Source organism: Antechinus flavipes, chromosome 2, assembly GCF_016432865.1.
Source record: "Antechinus flavipes isolate AdamAnt ecotype Samford, QLD, Australia chromosome 2, AdamAnt_v2, whole genome shotgun sequence".
Classification (NCBI taxonomy): domain Eukaryota; kingdom Metazoa; phylum Chordata; class Mammalia; order Dasyuromorphia; family Dasyuridae; genus Antechinus; species Antechinus flavipes.
The window spans coordinates 135,434,356-135,457,795 of record NC_067399.1 but is presented as its reverse complement, the minus strand read 5'-3'; the positions used below and the strand labels follow the sequence as shown (position 1 = coordinate 135,457,795).

Here is a 23,440-nt window from a genome sequence, read left to right as displayed (position 1 = left end):
GGAAGACCTGAGTTCAAATCTGACCTCAGACACTTAACACTTCCTAGCTGTGTGACTCTGGGCAAGTCACTTAACCCCAGTTGCCTCAGGGGGAAAAAAAACTACTCTGTGCAAACTACTATGCACTAGGGATACAACAATGAAATAAAATATAAATCCTGCTCTCAAAAAGCCCATAATAAAATTATAATGGCATAGGAGCCAAAAAGAGAAGGATGAAAAGCAAACTCTATATATGTTTATGCGTGATAATTGAGTTATGGTTTGATAATTATGGATTATGGGTGATAAGCTACAATTTCTAAACTATAACTAAGGTGAGGTGATCATGGTTTTTCTCCAGGGTGCCAAGATGTAAAGGGCTCTGATAGCATGTATACTCTTTCAGCAAGAAATTCAGCAGAAACTATTGAATTTAGCACCTACGTAGCAAGAATACTTAGGTAAGACAGGAGTAATTTCCTCCCTGACACTCATACACACATCAAATCAGCTGCTCCCTGGCCAGAAATATTTTGCTCCCTCTTCAGCCATAGATTTTTATCCTGAGGTCTCTTTTCCTAAGGAGAGTTGAACCATCTTTCTAGGAGCTGAGGATCCACTGAAGGAAGTTTTAAAATCTAGAATGTCATATGTCCATAGATAAGGAAATACAAAATAGATTGTTTGAATGATTGTAATTGGAGCCAAAATGTGGAAGGCCTTGAATGCCAAGCCAAGCCTGCTGTATTTTTCAAGGGCAGTCTGTGGGACCTCCACTAAAGCAGATGATGCCTTCTAGCTCCGGGTTCTCCAAGTGTATGGCAGGGAAGAAGAGACTTTGGCAGATTTTACCAAACTGGAAAGTCTTCAAGTACAATTCAGCAATGACTGTGAATGGCTATAATTGGAGGTCAAGCCTCACTAAGTTTGAGGAGATTCAGCACTAGAAGATGGCTACGAGATGATGAGTTTTCTGTTTTTGTGTGACTTTGTTTTGAGGAGGTGGGAAGAGAGGATGATGATTCATGAAGAACCATTTACAAAGTCACAGAGGGTTCATGATCCATCTCAGAAGAATAAACACCCACAGGCTTAAAAATCACAATTTCCTAGGGCAATTGTGAAAAGAGTTGTGAAGAGAGAGAGTGAGACTAATGACTGGGAAATCTATTAGGAGGCTATTACCATCCAAGTGAGACTATTACTGAGACAAAAGCCATGAACATCTGCATTGCAACGTGGGATCTTAATTAGAAAAGGTGGCTATCCTTTCTTCTAATGCAGGTCTTTTTGTTTTGTAATTAACAACAGATGAAACTGGGAGAGGGGGATCCTGAAAGTTTGGTTTAGGGACCGGATTTAAATGGATACCGCTGCTTACCTTGCAATTAGAATTAATAAACGTTGGTGCATTGATTTCTCTAGGGAACTAAGAAAGCAAGGGAGTGAACTAAACCCATGATGAATTACAAGTGTCTGTTCACATAAATGCGCTCAAGATGCCTTTGTCCATGCAATGTAATGGTGAGGCAGTGGGGTTTAGTGGAAATAGCAATTTCATGCAGACAGGAGATTTCAGGTTGAGTTCTGACTTTCATGTTTACTTGCTATGTGGAATAGACAAGTTGTTTCACGCCTCTGTTGCCTCATCTGTAAAATAGAAACAATTATGCTCACAACTCTCTACCTCATAGGCTATTGTGGGGAAAGTCCTTGGTAAACCTTAAAGTTTAATAGAGATGTGAATTGTTAGGGTTGTAATTAGCAATATTGGCACCCAAGGCAGCCATAAGAAATAAGCCTGGAGCAAGCAATATGAATGATAGTTTGCCTCAACTATATTATTCCTGATGTAAAAATAATATAAAAAAGACTTAAACAGATACAATAAATATAAATATTATATATATATATTTCATATTTATATTGAAATGTAATATATAATATACACAAACATATATTACATATATCATATATACTAATGCAATGTCATATGTAATATTTAATCTAATATTATATATATTATATAATATTACAATATATTGTAAATATTAATGAATATAATATAAAAAGAGAACTAGACAAAGTCAGTTGAGCAAAAGAAAAAACCAAATATTCATTACCATAGTGGCTTCTATGCTGCTCGAGGAGTGCATTATGGTAACTTTCCAATCCTAAAATTTGGTGTTCTGATACAAAGACTGTCTCCCAACCCTAGTTTTAACTATGAATTGTGTTATTATCCTGGGGTCTCTCTGGGCATATATTGTTAACTATACCAGAAGGAATTTTTTAAGTGTAGGAATTTTATGAAAGTATTTGAAAATCAGCTACGATGAACATGGGAGTATCTCGGCAAACAGATTTCATTTGGTAAAAGAACAGCATTCTATGACCCAAGAAGCCTAGGTTCTGGTCCCCGTTGCACTCTTGTGGGCTTCAGTGTCCTACCTGTGAACTGAAAGGACAGGATTAAACCATCTCTGCATCTCTTCCATAATGTGCTGTAGCCAGAAAGTGAATCCAAGTTTCCTAATAAAGGTCTGAACATCAGTTTCTCCTGCCAAAGCAGGCACAGTCACAGGCAAGTATCTGGGAGTGTTCTTCAATCATGCTGTGGAGCATAGTGTATAGTGAATGTCCAGCTCAGGGGCCTGGAGGAAAATAGCAACGGCCGGTCACTAAGTCACTATTCCCTGAGGTTGCAGAGGCTGTCCTGCTTGATACAGACAGCACTTAGGGCCCAACTGACTGCAGAAGGATTCCTGCTGGAGAATCAACTGCGGAGAACCACAAGATGCTCAGGCCAGAAGAGACCTTAGGGATTGTTCTAAATTAAACCTTTTGATTTCTAAATGAGGAGGCTGAGACCCAGAGAGGACAAGTTGCTTACCCAAGTGATTGAATGTAAGAATTAGGATTCAAACCAATTCTTCCAGCTTCTAGTCTAAGGCTCTTTCTATGTCACCGCACCAGCAGAGAGGCCAGACTCACTGAGTTTAAGGGGCAAGTAAATTAACTGACTCAAAAATCAGATTCTTAAGAGGAAGGAGGTCACACTGATACTTATTATACTGATGGAGCAACTAAGTAGTTTTGTGGATGGAGCGCTAGGCCTGGAGTCAGGAAGAACTAAGTTCAAATTCAGCCTCAGAAACTTTACTAGCTTGACAAGCCATTTAACCTCTGTCTTCCTCAGTTTTTTCATCTGTAAAATGGGAATAGTAATAGCACCCCTCTCCCATGGTTGCTGTGAGGAACAAATGAAATAATATTGTAACATGTTTAGCATAGTATCTGGCACATGGTTGGTATTATATAAATGTTAGCTGTTATCATAATATATATATATATGTGTGTGTGTGTGTGTGTGTGTGTGTGTATAATATAACCTGAAGAAAATTGTTGAAACAATTTAAGCTTTAATTTTTTATTGAAGTTTTTTATTTTCAAAATATAGGCAAGGATAATTTTTTTCATCACTAACCTCTGAAAAACCTTGTGTTCCAATTTTTCCCCCTTTCCCCCACCCCTTCCCTTAGATGGCATGTAATTTAATATATGTTAAATCCAATATAAACATGCATATTTATATAATTATCTTGCTGTGCAAGAAAGCTTTAAATTTTTGAAGAATTCTCTTGTGCTTTTGGACTTTGTTAATAGAAATATGGTATTCAGAGTATATGAGGGGTTGCTGCTCCCATGCACATCTGCCCCAGTCATATCTGAAGCATTGTGTTCAATCCTGGGTGCCACAGTCTACTTCATTGATGAGCTAGACCATCTGCAGCTTAGGGCAACTAAGATAGAGAAGAAACTGAAAAACATGCTCATCTCATTTCAACAGATATATATTAAACATCTACTATATGTAAGGCTGAGAGGCAGTATGGTAAAATGGTTAAAGAGACTGCCTTAAAGTCAGGAAAACCTGGTTCCTAATTTCATTTCTGACACATATAACCTATGAGATCACGGACAAGTTGTCTATTCTCTTGATGTCCTAGGTAACTCTCTAAGATTCTAATTTGCTAAAAAGGTGTCCATCTACATTGATAGAAGTAGTTTCTTCTTCTGATGAAATATACCAATGAATTCACAGGTCCAGTGCCATCCCTTTGTAAGATATTAGGCTAAGTCCTCAAGATATAACCATACTTTTCAGGGGACTTAAGTGTAAGACAGTGGAACTAGAGGGGAGAATTTCAGAACCTTAGTAGTGGAGCAAATTTTTAGTAGTGAAGAGGTCTATGTGGTCACATCTTACTAAGTGAGTAAAAAAAAAGAGGAAATGAAAGTCATTTACATTCAAAAGAATGTGCAAAAGGGTATTATAAAGTTGTTTCTCATTAATGTCAATCTTGAAGTCTTTAAGGATAATGGCAAAGGAAATATGAAGAGGAGGATTTGGGCCTGCACCATAAAATTAGCCAAGAGGCAGATAGATGATGGTGACAAGTATAGAGAAGGTGGTACTATTGGGCTATATAAATTTTGGTTGATATGGCTGAATGATAGTGACAAAGCCAGGGTTTAGAACTGGTAGTGGGAGCAAAAGAGTGCCAACTCCCTGTCCTGAGAGTCAGAGAAAGTAGAAACATGAACAACTAACATTAGAGAATTGCCCAAGATTCAGAGATCTCAAGGAAAATATTTCAGTAAGTGTAGGGATTACAATAATAAATCAAGAAGAAGGGAGAATTTGTTAACAAATAAATGGAGTACCAAAGAAGAGAGGAAGATAGGGATTGAGGGTGGTAGCATTGAGCTATGTCACAATAATAGTATAGAGAAAGTAGCTGAATAGATCATGTGCCTTGAATAATGGATGAAATGATAAAAGAACTATGCGTACTTAATCTAGAGAAGAGAAGACTCAGAGGGACATAACCCAATCTTCAAGAATATGACGAACTATTTTTCAAAAGTAGGATCAGATTTGGAGTTTTTTGCTCCTAGAGGAGCAATGGAGGGCGGGGTAGCATTGCGGAGAGACACATTTTAGCTCAATCTTTTTAATAGTTAGAGCCATCTAGTAGTGGAACAGGCCACCTTAGAAGATAACAAGTTCTCTATCATTGAGATATATTTAAGCAAGAGCTAGATAGCTTCTTTTCAGGAATGCTACAAAGAGGAATCCTAATAGAGTATGGGTGGGGTTTGATGACTTCTGAATAATCTTTCAACTCGTAAGACTGATTCTATGATTCTTTCAAGGTCCTCTATTGCCTCTTCTCCCTAGATTCCTTCCTATATCTCCCTACCTTTATGTTCTCTCCATCTTCTCCCTTGTCACAACCTGCTTTAAGTTAGCTATAAGCTGAAAAATTCATTCATACTGAAATATAAATGATTTACAAAATTCAGTATGCAATCCCTCTAAGGGAGTTCTACATTATAATTTTTATCTTCAGAAAAAGAAATGACTCTCAGAATTTCAGTTATTAAAATAATCAGTCAGCTAATCAATAAATACTTATTAAGCACTTACTTACTGTATGGCATGCACTGTGCTAAGTGCTCAGGGATACAAAGAAAGGCAAAAGCTAGTTCTTACCCTCAAGGAACAGACATCCTAATTGGGGAAGACAACATACAAAAAGCTCTGTGTAAATAAACTCTATACCGAACAAATTGGAGATAATCAACAGAGGAAAGATGCAAAACTAGAATAGGGATTGTTGGTACCTGGAGCAAATTAGTGGGAAACAAACCCTTACCTCAACTTTTAAAGACAAACCAATTGGAAGTTGTAGGAGAAATAGCACAGAATACTTGTAGACCACCTTTATTTTGATGAATTCTTCTTGCTATGTGTAAAAGTCAGTTTCTGTGCTACAGTCCTATGAAGGATTGTAAGCACTGTCAACATCCTTTAAACTTTGGAGTCCTGAGGCAAAGCATTTGTTGTACTGCCCTAGTTGTGGCTATAGTGAAATATACGATTATAGGTCACTTCTTGATTGTTATGCCTCATAGCAGTGGAATTCATAGCCCTATATTTCTTTACAACTTCTATATTCCTAAATTTACTGCTAAAAGAGAGTAGAAAATATGGATGCTAAAAGCCTTTGTAGAATGACCCCAGTCTATAACCATTTCTCATTTAACTCCACAGTCACTAAAATTCTTTCCTTCTAGCCCTCCAAAACTCTCGTCCCTGGGAGCAAGCCTTCTTTGCAATTCCTACAGAGAGCAGCATGAAGCACTTGATCTGACAATGTTCTATCCTTTTCAGAATGGGTTGAATGGTTTGCATCTGGCTTCTAAAGAAGGCCACGTGAAAATGGTGGTTGAGCTTCTGCACAAGGAAATCGTTTTAGAAACCACAACAAAGGTGAGTCCCAGAGGGACTGGGGATGCCATAGAAAAATCAGGGCTTCTATCTGTCTAACTAATATATTGTATCAAATGACAATCCATGTAATTTATATGTTTATCAGAGAGTCCTAATGAATTTGTTTAGCCTTTGGATCTACCATATTATATAACTTCTCTGAATTACTCAGATGAATAGAAATGGGGGAACCCACAACAATCATACCCACATCATCACAAACTCAACAGAATTTCTGGAGAGATTATCCACATATCCAGATTTTAAAATGGAAATCTGAAACCTTTTTCTTGTATTCCCATGATTTTAGGTTATTTTGTTTATTTTGTTTTTCTGGACCCTTGACTGGATTACTTTTGTGAACAAGAGTAGAGAGTGCAAACCTTTACTTGTTACCAGAAGCCCAGTTCCTTCTTTTTTTCTCTTTCTCTACAAAGACCTTTATTGTTGAACATACTACTTCCCCCCACTTCTAGACACCCTGAGCATCATTCTCTGATCAATCAATCTGGAATTTATTAAGCTTCTCTTTTATACCAAGTATTATTTTAAGTCCTGGGAACACAGAGATGAAATTGCAACATGCCCTTGGGGAGCTTACATTCTATCAGGGACTGATTGTAGGAGAAATTTAGAATGTATTAATGGGTTTTGATGTCCCAGAGAAAATGTTACAGTAATGGAGGGATCTCCCCATTTCAGTAGATCCTCATCACTAAATTACAATAACAGTTCAGGAATGCAATTAACAGAAGTATGACTATAAAGTAATGAAACTAATTTATGTGTTTGTCTGTCTTGTGGGTTGATTTTCATTACTCCTTAGTCATGCCTCATCCTTCCTATTTCATTTTGATAAACACACAGGTAACTTTCTGAAAAACAAACTAACTTGGGTTTCCATAATACTGTCTCTCGAGTTCCTTTTCCTCCCCTCACCTATCCCTGTTCCTTTCTTTCAATTTTTTCCTGTTTTTTTCTCCTCGAGTTTTTCCCCATCTGCATCTTATTTTTCAGTTTTGCTCTTTATTAAATGGCTTCGCAGGCAGCAGTACAAAGCGGCAAACATTTTGCCGCCTTTAGTGCAGAGAGCCCAGAACAGTACTAGAGAGAAGAGGGTATAATTTATGGTTATGAAGGGAGCCACCAAAATATTGTGACAGTGGAATCATCTCTTTGAGGTAAAATTCTATAATTTTCATGTCATTCGCAGAATGTGAAAAAGAACTTTGCCATGCAGATCTGCAAGATTTGGGGATGGTTTTGTAAACCTGTGAGGTACTTCCCCCCCAATCCTGTAGCCAATTTAAATTGTTTCCTCTGTATCCCTTCTGTGGGATTAAAAAAAATCTTAACGTTTTTCCCTCTTCTGATGCTATCACCTGCCTTGGGCACAGGAGCCAAGCCATCTGACAAGGCTCTGAGATACCAGAAACCAATACTCTCATTTTGGCTGGTCCCCAAGAACTGCAAAGACAGTCTGCTTCAACATTTTTGACTGTCTCTGAATTTCCCTTTCGATGGTTGTTTTTTGCGAGGAAACACTTGGTGTATCCTTCTTTATTTATAGAAATTTCTTAAACCATTGTGAGTTTCAGAATTTCATGCAGAAGAAGGGAGGGGCGGTGATGGGGAGAAATGGAATCTGAGAAACGATTGTCCAAGGCAGGACAGATTTCAAAACACACAGAAAACCACTGGCATGATGTAAATGAAAAACAAAACAAAAAAATTTAAATCCACCCTACATGCCCATAAGCCATGGTTAGTAATTTATTTTAAATGTGAAGCATCTGCATTCTCCCTTCCATCCCATATCCCCTAGGAGCAGAGAGCCACGGCTTCCTGGTGGCTCTGAGGCTATCCATGAAGACAGACAGCAGATCGGGGCTGTGTTTCTCCATCACCTTTATTAATCTCCATGGGAGGCTCCCCTCCTCCATTTCCATCCACTCAGCACCAACTGCTGACCCTCCTCCCTTCCACAAGATCTCTTGACTCCCTGCAAGTGGAGAAACTGGGTATTTTTGTGCATCAAAATACAGCTAAATAATTTTTCCTGGCTCCTTCAAGGGCAGCTGTTACCTCAGGCTGAAAGATCAAGCAGAGAAAGAAGAGCTGCTAGCACGCCCCTTCCCCCGCGACTCTCCCCCTGACCTAGGGGTAGGGTGAGCTTGTCCTTGAGCACATGCAGAAAGTCTTGGGGGTAAGTCAATTTCCCAGTGTCTTCCGGTTGCTTTTGTTCTTCCCCCAAGGGTGTCTCAGCACCACCGAGTCCCGGTATGGACCAGGACTCTCACAAACTTAGTACCATCACCCTTGTCCATGAAGTCCTAGGTTAGCGAACCAAGGATGCCCTTCTCCCTTCTGAAAATATCCGCTTCTAAATAAAAAGAGAGTGGATTTGCCTTGAAGCTGGGAGGTTCTGCTAGTCAGACCAAGGCTCTCCTTTTCTATCCCCGATGGAGAAAAAGGTGTCAATTCCACCTTCTCTCTAAGCCTTGATTCCAAGAGATACTGTGTTGGCCAACAGACCTGTTCCACTTGATTTAGCAAGTGAGTCTCCCACAAGGGCCAAAAGCTCTTAAAGAAAAAATAAAAGTATAAGAGCTTGGACTTCTATGAAAAATCATTAATTAGTCTCTGTGTATTAGTTCTTGTGCTGACCTCTTTGGATGGGTGGGAGGATCTTTTGCTAATGGAGTGGGAGTCCTGTGAAAAAAGTCAGACAAAGAAAAGGTCAGCTCTGCTGAAAGGAAGAATCATTCCTGGGCTCACCACCCTGGGTGATAATTCAGTAGTACCACTGTTTCTGTTCACAGATAAGTTTGAATGGGATGGGATTCAAGGGGTGCAGTACAGTATCCTTACATTCTCAAGGCTGAAGTGATGTCAGCATCCCAACCTTGAAACTATCAGCCTTTGCAGACATTTATTGAGTACCTGCTGCATTTAAACAGACCTTCCAGACCCTCTTTGCTCTCCTAACTAAAAGGAGACAAAGACAATTGGAGGCTTGAATGAAGTACTTGGAGAGGAAGGATAGTTTTAATATCTAGGGACCTTTCAATGAAATTTATCTCCATTTACCTTCTATATATGGATTTTTAAAAAAGATGATCCTTCTACATATATATACAGGGCCCTTTGTAAATTGTTAAGTACTTCTCTGTCCCTTGTAACAAAGTTTCTTTTGCTACCATATAGACAGCAACAGTGTTATTTTACAGTCCCTTGATTGTCTGGTCCTAAATTTCCCCTGATCGATTAAGTGTTTAGGCTGCTGTTGGCTAAAATCCATACACTATATATGAGCTGTAAAGAATGAAGTCAGATCACCCCTCTGCCGCTTAAATTACTTAGTAATTGAATGAGCTCACGTATGGTTCCTGCCCCTGACTTAAAAGAATGGACAAATCCAACATCCTCAGCCCAAGTCAGTATCCTAAGGGGTTCACATGGGTGGTGATGATCCACCTTCTCTGGAGAACAGGTAGCATTTATTTATGTTATTATGCTTTAAGGGTTTATGAAATGCTTTACATGCATTTTAATTCATTTGTTCCTCACTAGCCTACAAGATTGCTATCATTTATGTCCCCATCTTATAGATGAAGAAATAGAGGGAGACAGAGATTACATTATTGGCCCAGGATGGTAACACACAACTATTAAGTGATTAAAGTCAGATTTGAACTCAGGCCTTCCTAAACTCAGACCCAAACCTTTATCCACTACACCTTTTAGAATATGCTGATGTGTCCCATGGGATTCACATGAGGGGCAGAAGAATACACAGACAGGCAGGCAGCCTAGGCGCTATCACTGTTCAACAAGCAATGCCTACTAATCCCTCTCCTGCCTTTTGATTTGGTTTTAAATATATCCAGGACCATTTCAGGGCAAGAAAAAAAAAGAAAATTACTCTCTTTCTTGGACATGACTTTCTGATTTCTCTATTATCTCTCAAAGAAAATTTCTCTCTAGATTCTCATTGCCTTTCTCTTTTGCTTCCACTATTCATTCTCTGGCATCTTCTCCTCCCTCATTTGGCTAATTCTTCCCTATTTCATTTGTTCTTATTATAATTAGTTCACATTTTCTTCCTCCTTTTGTTTTTTTTTTTTTGTCTTTCTCATTTCCTTTAACAGTTTCCTTTCTTATTTCTTAGGTTTTCCCTCTGCTCCAATTTTCTCCATATAATCTGAAGCCCACAAACCTCATGTCTTTGTTCTTTCCCTTTCTCTTCTCTCCCTAAGTTTGCCCCTCTCCCACCTTTCCCATTCTCTTTAGCCTTCACTTAGGCACGAACTTTTATTTTTGTATTTGTTATGGGTATTTTCCCAAGCCTTAGTGCTGAGAGCACAGGAACTGGTGGCCTACGCTTTCTGGTTGTTCAGGCTCGGCTGAGGGTCCTACGCCCATGCCATCCTCCTGCAGAACCACAAACAGACAAGACAGCAAGAGGGACCTGAGGAAAACATCCTGGTGGGCTTACCCAAGCAGTGGGCATCTGGAGAAATGCTGACTATTTGGCAAGCCAGGAGCAGGAGCAGGAGCATCTCTGTCCAAGAGGAATGTTGGACACATACACATATATACACAGACACACATACATAACCTCTACTCCATTCTCCCATGAAGAAAGTCAATTGAACCCTTTTCCTAAACTCATAGAATTTTAGAGGCGGAAGGTGCCCCAGAGATCATCTACCTGGCTTCTTTGTCCAAATATATTTGAGGAGTTATTTGTGATGTCTGTATAGTAAATGACCTTTGCCCTTCCTATCCATGATGTGTTTCAGAAGGGGAACACAGCCTTGCACATTGCTGCCCTAGCAGGTCAAGATGAAGTGGTCCGGGAACTCGTCAACTATGGAGCTAATGTCAACGCACAGTCTCAGGTAATATGCTTACAAACCAAGTCATGTTTTGACTGCCTGGAAGGTAATAGTTTTCTTTTTTGATTATTTTTCTGTCATCTCCACTCAATTATGTACTGATGAGGTCTTGCTGAAATAAACATACATCTATATCTTTTAAAATTCTGCCTCCAGTAGTGATTATAACACATAGTTATAATCTGGGAATAGTTTTGCCAGCAACTATTCATTCTTGTTCTTCCTTCATTTCTATTGTCATTATGTTCTGTGCATTTTAAATCGCAAATTTCTGAGCAAACCAGAGCTAGATCACCACCATGAGTTCCATCACAGCAGGTTAATAGGATACTGAGGAGTAGAGTAAGAGCAGAGAAATATTAGAGTTGTAACTAGTGCAAAGCAGGAAGAGTGTTCTCTCAATTGTCAACATCAGTTATCCATTCTTTATAGTGCTGGCTTACTCCATCTCCTGTAAGGTTGGGGGAAAGGGCAAAAATGATAAGGGGTATAGACTTGTGGAAGTCAGACGAGAAGGATGATAGGAGCTGCCTGCTCTCCAGGTATGAACACATGTAAAGTCAAATCATTTCTTCTGGAAATTGATGGCCCATATCATTGTTCCACTTCTTCACCAAAATTTGTCCCAGATTTTAAGATTTCTACTTAAGGATCTCCTGGGCCAACATTTACTGAGTTCCATCCTGAGCATATCTTTCTAGTGGTTGAAGTAAGTGAAGAAACCAAAACCAGATTCAGTGAACATATTCATTATGATCATATAAAAATCAGCATATATACACATCATGAGTTGGATTAGCTAAGCAATGGAAGGAGACATAAAGGGAAGCAGTAACTGTTGATATAGATACCTGCATGTTGATGGTCTTTTTTTCTTTTGAGTTTAATCTCTTGCAAACTTAATAAATTTTTAAAATTTTATTATTTTTTAAAATTAATTGAAATGATTAGGATTTCAGCAACCAGAAAACAATTCCTTCTTATAACCACAGAATGCAGGATTTTTCCTAATTCTGTCCCTTTGTCAACTATTATGTGATTGGAGTAATCACCTTCCTACAGTAGACGGTAGCCTGTATTTTTGTGTGTGAAAGAGAATCATTAATCATCTTTCTTGTGCTCCTGAAGACTTGAAAGATGGACATTCTGTTTTTCTACAGAAATTGTTTAGGGCCAAAATAATAAAAAGGCAAAATAAATCAGTGTCTTTTTTTTTCAGAGAAAGTTGGAAAGCATCTATTTATTTGTTTTTCACAATCAACATAAAGTCCTATTTGATAAAAACAAAAAATAAAAAACAAAATTCACTTTAGTTATGGCTGGGTGAAATAGAGAGAAAACAAGATGAAGAAATAGAAAATGAATGAAAAAAACTGAAATATACAGCAGAGATAGAAAAATCGAAAGAATAAAGCACATGCTCTAGCTTTAAAGAGGGTGTCACTAAAGTCTCATAACTACTGTGTATTTTTGCAATTATAGACCAAAATGTAATAATCTTTCTTGGTACTTGATGAAATTTAATTCAAGGCAAGCTTCTTCCCATTTCTACTTCAAAAAGAGGCTAACAATAGGTCTTACAATGTCTATAACGAATTTTTTTTTTGGCTTACAGAAAGGCTTTACGCCTCTCTACATGGCAGCACAGGAAAATCATTTGGAAGTTGTTAAGTTTCTGCTGGAAAATGGAGCAAATCAAAATGTTGCTACAGAAGTGAGTACCTGGGTCAAATGTCATCACCCCTGTTAGTCACAAGTCTAGTGTACAAATATACTTGTCAACATATATATAGTGATGCCCGGCTACATTTCAATAACATCACCATTATATCAAGTGAAGGAGGTTTCTATTGACCATCTGCTATTTGGAGACCACTGGATTCCCATGGTGATGGTAGGAGAGGTGCTCAGGGAATAGAGTATGTATGATCCATGATCTGGAATTTGAAGATAAAGGTAGTAAAAATATCAAGAGAGAGTCACAGAACCCCCTGTAGCACAGACTGTTAAATGATGGAATGTGAGAGATGGACAGAGACAGAGAAAGACAAAGACAGAGAGAAAAAAGAGACAAAGATAGAGAGAAGAAAGAGGGAGGAATAGAGACAGAGATGAAAAAGAGAAATAGATGTAGATAAGGGATATGGAAAAGAGACAGAGAAGGAAAGAAAAGAGAGGGAGCTGAAAGAGAGATGGAAGTAGAAGGGAGGGGAGGAGAAGATAGGCAGAGAGGAAAAAAGAGAGAACAAAGAGAGACAAATGTGGAGAAAGTAAGAGGAGACAAGAAAGATGGGAAAGAGAAAAGATGGAAAAAAGAGATGGAGATGGAAAAGAGATGGAGGGAGTAAGGGAGGAAGAGAGAGAGAAGGAAGAAACAAAGAGAAGAGAGAGATAGGGAGAAAAGAGAGAGAGAAAAGGAAACAGAGACAGAGAATAGGAGAGGAGAGAGAGAAAGAAACAGATACAGAGATAGAGAGGGGGGAGGGAAGAAAAAGAGGAGAAGGGAGGAAGGAAAATAGAGGAAAGAAAGAGAGAGAGACAGAGAGACAGAGACAGACAGAGAGACAGAGAGAGACAGAGACAGAGAGAGTTCTTTAAATGCTCTCATTATTAGAAATATCAGAGTATCAAATGCTTGTGGATGATAGTGATGGTAAACATGAGAGGTGGAAAGGACCTTAAGAGCTTCTGGTATACCCCTTTTTCAGAATAATTGTATCATCTAGGGCAAGTCTATGATTCTCTTAGGATCCATTTCATCATCTGCAAAATAAGATTTCAACCAAATAGTCTCTATGGCACTAGCACTAGGTTTTTTAGTTCAGCAATGCTAAGACTTTGTGTAACTGTTTTCCATCATTATTCAGAGAGTCCCGATTATGGATATAACCAACTTGAACTCAAAAGAATTCTGCAGAAAGCCACAGTGTGGTGTTACCAAGTAAGCAGAAATGCTATCTTGACAGCCAATCTGCATATATGTCCTTTTTGAGCCTATGTACCCATGTGTGTAAATTTCCCATGATACAGTCAACTTTGAGTCACTCTATTTCAAGGACAGAGTGCCAGCCTGATGAAAGATTATATCTTATAGTAAAGAGAGCATTGGACTAAGCTTTAGGAGATCTGGATAGCATAAAAGGAGAGCAAGTTTGGGATTGATAGAAGAAGGAAAAGCTAATAATCATGACATACATAAGATGTCCTGTCTCAGGAGGTGATCAAAAGATTCTCTTTCCTATAAAGTCTTTACTTGAAAAGCTGGATTGACCACTTTCTTAGGTTAGTTAGAGAGGAGATTCTTATTCATAGCATCATAGAATCAGAGCTGGAAGGAACCTGGATGAGGCAAAAGCACAGGTTTTTTAAGTTACTTGTTCAAGGTCACACAAGGAATAAATTTAAAAGATGGGGATTTTTTTTTAATTTTTGGCAAGGCAATTGGGGTTAAATGACTTATCTAGGATCACACAGCTAATACAAATCTGAGGCCACATTTGAACTCAGATCTTTCTGCCTCCAGGGCTTGTGCTCTATCCATTTGCCACTTAGTTGCCCCAAAGATGGGGTTTTGGATTAAATGGTCTCTTTTGAAGTCCATTCAACCCTAATTTTTTTTGGCTTCCAGCTCTATTGCTTACTACCTAAGTGATCTTAGCTTAGCTAAAATGTCTCTGAGCCTTCTTCCTCATCTTTACAAAGAGTAGTTGCTCTAGATTTTCTTTAGGATTCCTACCTCTAAAAACCAATTGTTTTATCTATCATTATTATTTTTATTATCAATGACAAATTTTCAGAGCTGTAACTTGCTCATTTTACAGATGAGGAAACTGAGTCTCTGAAAAGTCATATAAATTGCTATAGTAAGTCATCTTCCTCTGCTTATCTCCTTTTTCTCTCTTCCATTCAGGATGGCTTCACACCATTGGCTGTGGCCTTGCAGCAGGGTCATGAGAACGTGGTGGCTCACCTGATCAATTATGGGACAAAGGGAAAGGTGCGTCTGCCAGCCCTTCATATCGCAGCCCGGAACGATGACACAAGAACTGCAGCTGTTCTACTCCAAAATGACCCAAATGCAGATGTGCTGTCCAAGGTAAGGGAGTGACACTGCAGACACATGCAGATGTTTGGACTTAAATGTTTGGATTAAATCTATGGGACAGAAGCATTGATCAGAGATCCCTTCCTGCAAGTAATTTAGGATAAGTTAGGCGTGAATTAACCTAGACCAAATATTAAAATGAAAATTGTGCAAGTTCCAATATATAAATAAATACCAAAATAGACAGGACCCAAATGATACATCTCAATTGGCATTGTGGTAGAAATATCACTGGCAAGAAGTGTATATTTCTTGTCACCCTATGTCATTCATAAATATATCTAGCCAGATCATTTTGGCCCTATGACTACTATAGTGCTGAATTTCTTTCACCCAGCTTTCCTTCTGGCAGAGACTGCAAAAAGGAATAATGAGGAGTAACGAGCAATGGACCAAGGGTACCCCTGTACCATGAGAATATGTCTTTATCTCACACTAGGCAATTTAGAAAGTACTTTTTTCGATTAAATATGTACAATTCTTTTATACACATTTTCACCTTTGTCATGTTGTACAAGAAAAATCAGATCAAAAGGGAAAAAACACAAGAAAGGAAAAAAAACCAAATAAAAAAGGGTAAAAATACTGTTATCCACATTCAGTCTCTATAGTTCTCTCTCTGGATGCCGGGGACATTTTCCATTCTAAGTCTATTAGAATTGCCTTGAATCACTGCATTGTTGAAAAGAGCCAAATCTATCACAGTTGATCATCACATAATCTTGTTACTATGTGCAATGTTCTCTTGGTTCTACTCACTTTACTCAGCATCAGTTCATGTAAGTCTTTAGAAAAGACTTTAGAAAGGCTTTAGAAAGCACTTTCTTCACAAGAGATGTTGAGGTAGGTCGTTCAGTTTTCATGCCAGTTTTGTAGATAAGGTTACCTGAGACTCAAAGAGATAACTCATCCAGGTTAAAATAATAAAGAAGCATAAGGCTGGAACCCCAAACCAGGTTTTCTGATTCCCAAGTCCTTCCTTTATACCCCACAGTCCCTTTGGATATTATCATCCTTGTAGGTTAAGATGACATCACTAATTCCATTCATTCATTCGATATTTATCAGTCCCCTATCAGACTCTAGGCCCTGTGCTTTGAGTTATCATCATTAGGGTATGTTCACTGAGTTGTTTTTGCAGGACCAAGGCTGGATTTGCCATTCATACTCTCTCCCTCTTGCTCCCTCTTGTGACCATATGTATGCATTTGCAACATGGTAAGGCAAAGTTAGACAGACAAATCCCTAGGTCAACAAATAGAAGGGAAAGAATCAACTCACCTGTTTTGGCCTTGGTAGGAAGTAAAGAAGTGAATATTTAAGTGGTTTGTTTGTTTATTATTTATTAAGCGTGCCAAGTGATGTGTTAAACTCTTTAAAATTTTTTTTTTTTTTGGTCCTCAAAACAACCCTGAGAGAAAGGGGCTGTTTTTGCTATTTTACAGTTGGGGAAACTAAGGTAAACAGTTAAGTGACTTGCCCAGGGTCATACTACTAGGAAGTGTCTGAGTTCACATTTGAAGTCAGACCTTTCTGACTCCAGGTCCAATGCTCTATCCACTTCACCATCCACCTGCCTTTCAGTATGAGAAGCACTCTTCACTAATCATCTGGATAAATTGGCCATCAAGTCCATGAATTAGGTTGAAAAAAGTCCCATTTAGATCTTGGATCCTGATACATACTGAATTCAGGATGATTCTATAAGCAGTGCTTATATCCTGGGAGGATTCCCACACTCCATTTTTACTGCCTTCCTGTAACTTGCCAGGCAGGGATCTACCAGTGGCCCCCTTCAAGAAATATTTTTATCTGGCCCCAGTCTATAGGTACTCTGGTAACTCCTCTGATCACAACCAATATGCCCAGGTACTGAGACAATGTAATTGCCATTTCAGGGACTTTACTGATCAATTTTTCTTCTCTTTGTTCAACAGACAGGATTCACCCCGCTCCACATAGCAGCCCACTATGAGAACCTCAATGTGGCCCAATTATTACTAAACCGGGGTGCCAGCGTAAATTTTACACCACAGGTAACAAATCTTAGTACATGGGGGTTTGGGTGTTCTTTATCTCTGTTAGGTACTGAGGTATTTGTTGGCAAATATTTCAGTTTCCCTATTCAACAAATACATGTTTAGCAAGGATCTGTTTTATGTGAGGCACTATACTGGGTTCTGGGCATACAAAGACAAACAAAACAGATCCCGCCTTCATGGAGATTATATTCTGCTGGGAGAGGAGAATGCAACATGTACATAGATATATTATTCTGTCTAACTAAGAAGCAATTAATGGTCAAGTACATCTCTGGTCCTTGCTAAAACCTTTTCATCCTTTCTGACAAAATCTCTAGGCTTTTATCTTTGGTGATATTGTCTTTGTTTAGTCATGATCAATTACATTCACCCTTTGACTTAATGGGACGTATAACTGATTTTTTTTCTTATTAGGTTTTTCATTCCAATTCAGCAAACTGAAATATACAATATAATGTGTATACAGTGAACATATCACAAAGTTAGACCCTGAGGGAAATGCAAAGTTTGGATGAAATGTAATTCCTGCCTCGATGAAGCTTATCATTTAGGGTTATAACACAGAGAGACAACAGAATAATATATCAGTATGTTAGAGAAGAATGAAGAAAGTATTATGTGAGAGCTGAAGCAGAAAGATAGGATTAAGAAAGGCTTTAATAGAGGTATAGGTATTAAAATTGGGTTTAAAATGATGGGTCAGAATCCAACAGTCCTAGATATCAGTGATGTAATTTAAGCTATGTTTTAAGCCAAAGCTTGGAGGTGATAAAGAATAGGGCATGTATAGGATATGGGGAATAGTCTAATTTGGGAGAAGCATAGAGGATGGTGTTGGGGAGTAAGTGGTAGTTATTATTGTTGTTCATCTTTCATCCTTGAAGAGGACTAATGGCATCAAGAGCAAAATGTAAGTAAAACTGAAAAGGGAGGGTGATCACAGATTGTGGAGAGCCTCAAATGCAATTCAAAGAAGAACGAACTTTGCTGGACTATAGGGAGTCATTGAAGGTTTGACAAAAAAGTGCTGTCACCAGAACTATGTAATAAAGATTTGCTGAAAAATCTTTATCTATATTTACCTATCTGATAGAGAGAGATATAGAGACAGAGAGGCACACAGAGACAGAAAGAGATACACAAGAAAGAAACACACAGAAAGACAGAGAAAGACACATAGAAACACACAGAGAGACAAAGAGACACAGAAAGAGATACAGAGAGGAAGAGACAGAAGGAGTGAGTTCTACTTCTTAGGAAGATTCATCTGCCTGAATGGGAGAGACAAAGACAGCGACAAATAGAAACAGAGAGACAGAGAAAAACACACAGAGACAGAGACAGAGGCAGAGAAACATAGAGACAGAAAGAGATACACAGAGAAAAATCTGCAAATCTGCAAAGAGATACAGAGATAGAAAAAAAGACAGAGGAAAATACCAAGAGACAAAGAGACACACACAGAGAGACAGAAGGAGTGAGTTCTATTTCTTAGAAAGTTTCATCTGCCTGAGTGGGAGAGACAGAGACAGATAAAGAGAGAGAGAGAGAGTCAGATTCTCTCTCTCTCTCTCTCTCTCTCTCTCTCTCTCTCTCTCTCTCTGTCTCTCTCTCTCTGTGTCTCTCTCTGTGTCTCTCTGTCTCCGTCTCTTTCTTTGTCTCTCTCTCTCTGTCTCTGTCTCTGTCTCTCTCTGTCTCTGTCTCTCTCTCTTTGTCTCTCTGTCTCTCTCTGTCTGTCTGTCTCTGTCTCTGTCTCTGTCTCTGTCTCTCTCTCTCTCACACACACACACACACACACACACACACACACACACACACACAGAAGGAATGAGTTCTACTTCTTTAGGAAGATTCATCTGTCTGAATGGGGAGGAAACTCAGTTCCTCTCGCTCAATGTCAGTTGCAACTGAATTTAAACCTGCATCACCATAGTCAGCTTCTCCCGTTCTGAGCTTTTTAATGTTTTTGCATACTTCCCGAAGATAGGAAAACTTCTGCACAAGACGCAGAATGAGCCGAATCCCATCCCTCTTGAGATGGCCCCTGTGTAAGCCGTCGCCCTGACTCCCCCTCCCTTGTTTTGCAGAACGGCATCACTCCCCTGCACATTGCTTCTCGCAGAGGGAATGTGATTATGGTGCGGCTCTTGCTGGATCGCGGCGCTGAGATAGAAACGAGGACCAAGGTAGGCTCTCTGCTGGCTGCGCCTGCCGGGGAGCGCGGTTGTGGAAAGGCAAGGGGAGGGATTTTTGCACTCGAGGCAGATTCCCTGGCTGTGCAGTGGGCTCTCTCGGTGACCTAATTAACAATGCACCAGAAAGGCTAGAACAATGTGCGGCCATAGCGCGGATGAAGACAAAGAGAGTGTCCCTGTGGGTACAACAACATTTTATGTGAATAAAGGGTGGCCGTGAGGTTGCCCATCGTCATCTTGTTCGACTGGCTCCTGCTAATCAAAAGTGTTTTTTTGTTGTCATTGTTGTTTATTTGTTGTTTTTTAAGGATGAACTGACTCCTCTCCACTGTGCAGCTAGAAATGGGCATGTGCGAATCTCAGAGCTCCTGCTGGACCATGGGGCACCCATCCAGGCCAAAACCAAGGTGTGTGCCTCATTCGTGTTTGACGGCCCTTTTCCAAGATCAAAATCTGAAGACTGTGTTCAGATTTGTTCTTCCTATGAATTCAATTCAATAAACATTTATTTTGTTACTAGCTAGGTTACTTAGTAGTAACTTAGGTAGTAACCTAGTTGTGTGACCCTGAGTAAGTCACTTAACCCTATTTTCCTCAGTTTCCTCACCTCTAAAATACTCTGAAGGAAAAGGCAAACCACTTCAGTTTCTTTACCGAGACGATTCCAAATGGAGTAACAAAGAGTTGGACGTGACTGAGAATGACTGAACAGTGGTCAAATGTGCCAGGTGTTGTGCTATGTGCTGGGAATACAAAACGAGGCAAAAGACTAAGAAAAGCTCATCTTTATATGCCTTATTTAGATCTACAAAGCATTTTCCTTACAGTAACCCTATAAAATGGGAATCATAAGCATCCCTAGGATCACAGATTTAGAACTTAAAGGAATCTTAGAGTCCATTGAGTTTCTCATTTCCCATTTTGCAAATGAGGAAACTGAGTCACAGAGGGATTAAATGACATGTCCGAGGTCATATAAAAAGTGACAGTCAAGATTTGAATTCAGATCATCCTATTTCCAAGTCCAGTGTCACATATACTATGCTAGAAATGACATATACACAAACACTACATGTGGCCCACGACACTCCTGAATATATCCTGAACCCAGATAAAAATGCAATTGGGAAAGAGTTAACAAAATAAATAAAAATAAAACAAAACATATATAATGCTAATATGTGGTTTTCTAAGTCATCATGAAGCCTACAGACACTCTTATTTATGGTATAGTGACCATCTGTTTCTATTCAATTCCAAACCCCTCCTTCCTTTGTACCTTGTGATTGAAACTGCTTTGTATTTCTCCTTTTTTATTGTTACAAGGAATGGTTGTCTAAATAGGGGAAGGGAAGGGATATATTTGGATATGAAGATAACATAAAAACAAAAGATGTTAATAAAAAAAGTTTTATAAGTCATTTTGGAAAGTAAAAAGCATTATGCCAATAGAAGGTAACATTACTACTAGTGTTATTATTATTATATTAATGTTCATGTATATAAGTGACCCTTTAGAAAATTTTCTTTCTGGGTACATAATTTAATCTTCTACCATTATACAATAAAGTATATTATCTATTTTAATGTCATTTAGCATCAGTTTAATCCAACATTAAAACAAAGTGCTGTCACTTTGAATCAATAAACATAAGATATTTACTGATTAAACTGAATTTCTGAGAAATAAATGGGAAGAATGTAAGCAAAAGGGCGTGTATTTGTGTGAGAGAGAAAGAGAGACAGAAACAGAGAAAGAGAAAAAGACAGAGATAAAGAGAGACAGAGACACACACAGAGAGGTAGAGAGAGAGAGAAAGTCAGAGATAGAGAGACAGGCAAAGAGAGAGAGAGACACATACACAGAGAGAGACACACACACACACATGTACACAGAGAGACAGAGACACACAAAGAGATAAAGACAGACAGAGAGAGAGACAAAAAGACAGAAACAGAGACACACAGAGGCAGAGACATACACAGAGACAAAGACACACAGAGATAGATACAAAGAGGTAGAGGCAGAGAGACACATACAAAGAGAGACAGAGAAACAGAAAAAGACAGAGATAAAGAGAGACAGAGACAGAGAAACAGAAAAAGACAGAAACAGAGACAGAGACACACAGAGAGAGGTAGAGACAGAGAGAAAATCAGAGATAGAGAGACAGGCAAAGACAGAAAGAGACACACATACACAGAAAGAGACACACATAGAAAGAGATAAAGACAGACAGCAGAGAGAAAAAAGGAAGAAACAGAGAGACACACAGAGGCAGAGATACACACAGAGACAAAGACACAGAGATAGATACAAAGAGGTAGAGGCAGAGAGACACATACAAAAAGAGACAGAGAAACAGAAAAAGACAGAGATAAAGAGAGACAGAGACACACGGAGAGACATACACACATACATATACACAAAACACAGAGAAAGACACACAGAGAGACAAGAAACAAAGAAAGAAAGGTAGAAACAGAGATAAAGACAAAAAGAGAGACAGCGGCAAAGAAACCGAGACAGAGAGAAACAGAGAGAGAGATAGTCAGACACACACACATTCAGAGACAGAGACACAAAAAAGACAGAGAAAGACAAAGAAAGAAACAGAGACAGAGAGATAGATACAGATACACACAGAAACAGAGACACTAAGAGAAAAAGACAGATACACACACGTACAGAGACAGAGAGACAGAAACACATACACAGACAGAGACACAGAGAGAAAGATAGAGATACATACACACACACACACACACACACACACACACACACACACACACAGAATCAGAGAGAGGCAGACAGAGAAAGATTAGAGCAGCAAAGGGATGTCATCCCAAATTCCATTGGCAACTAGGTGATATAACAGATAGAACACTAAGCCTAAAGTAAGGAAGACCTGTGTTCACATCTGGCTTCAGACAGTTAATAGCTGTGTGATCTGGGAGCAATTCACTTCGTGCTACTTGCCTCAGTTTCCTTATGTGTAAAAAATTAGCATCAACTTCCCATGGTGGCTATGAAAATCTGTAGAGGACCAGTACTAAATAAGTCCATGTACAGGAAGAGTCCAGTTCAGGTATCATCTCAAGTAATACCTGAACTGAACTCTTCCTTCAATACTGGCCCTCTACAAGAATCAAATGAGATAGTACTTGTAAAATGTTTAATACAGTGCCCAGTACAGTAGGTACTATATAAATGATGGTGGTGGTAGTAGTTGATAGTAGTATAAGGAGTATTAGACTGGCTCAGAATTCCTGTCATGAGTCTGGGCTTTGCCATTTTCCATGTTTTTGACTAATCCAAGTCTTCCTCTGCCTCTTCAGCTTAAATGCCTTCATCTAAATAAGAGACAGATCCCCTCTATGGTTGCATACAGCTCTCACATTCTGTCATTCCACTGACAAACATTTATTAAGCATTTACCCCATGCATTATACTACTACTATTCATAATAGCTAATACATACATTGTATGTTAAGGTTTGCACAGGTCTTTACAAATTTAACATCATTTAATCCTAAAAACCCTGAGAAGGAGGTGTTACTAAGACTCCCATTTTATATATGAGGAAACTGAGGCAGGAAGATTAAATGACTTGCCCAGGTTCCTACAGCTATTAAGTGTCTGAAGCTGGATTTGAAGTCTATCCAGATCTATTGCTCTAGTCATTGCACTGCCTCCCTGCCTTATTGGATGTCCTGAGCATGGTGATCAATAGTGCCTGTCCCCAGGAAATTTATAGTCTGTGAGGTAAGATACCACACACATGCACATGCATACACACACACACACACACACACACACACACACACACACACAAATAGTGGGTTTTTAAAAAAAAATCAGGTAGTAAGTAATT

At 38.9% G+C, this 23,440-nt stretch overlaps 1 protein-coding gene across 9 annotated transcripts in view; it reads left to right on the top strand.

The window, feature by feature from the left end:
- The window catches only part of ANK1 (ankyrin 1), a 190,909-nt gene that overhangs the window by 75,634 nt on the left and 91,835 nt on the right, over nucleotides 1–23,440 (top strand). For 7 of the 9 annotated variants that reach the window (XM_051975584.1, XM_051975582.1, XM_051975589.1 and 4 more), the window contains exons 3-9: nucleotides 6,224–6,322; nucleotides 11,128–11,226; nucleotides 12,839–12,937; nucleotides 15,134–15,319; nucleotides 17,266–17,364; nucleotides 19,458–19,556; nucleotides 19,874–19,972. In XM_051975584.1, coding sequence (XP_051831544.1) covers nucleotides 6,224–6,322; nucleotides 11,128–11,226; nucleotides 12,839–12,937; nucleotides 15,134–15,319; nucleotides 17,266–17,364; nucleotides 19,458–19,556; nucleotides 19,874–19,972 — 780 coding nt within the window. Of the gene's footprint in view, nucleotides 1–6,223; nucleotides 6,323–8,395; nucleotides 8,529–11,127; nucleotides 11,227–12,838; nucleotides 12,938–15,133; nucleotides 15,320–17,265; nucleotides 17,365–19,457; nucleotides 19,557–19,873; nucleotides 19,973–23,440 lie in introns of those variants that run through there. The other 2 variants (XM_051975585.1, XM_051975587.1) reach the window with 2 other exon arrangements.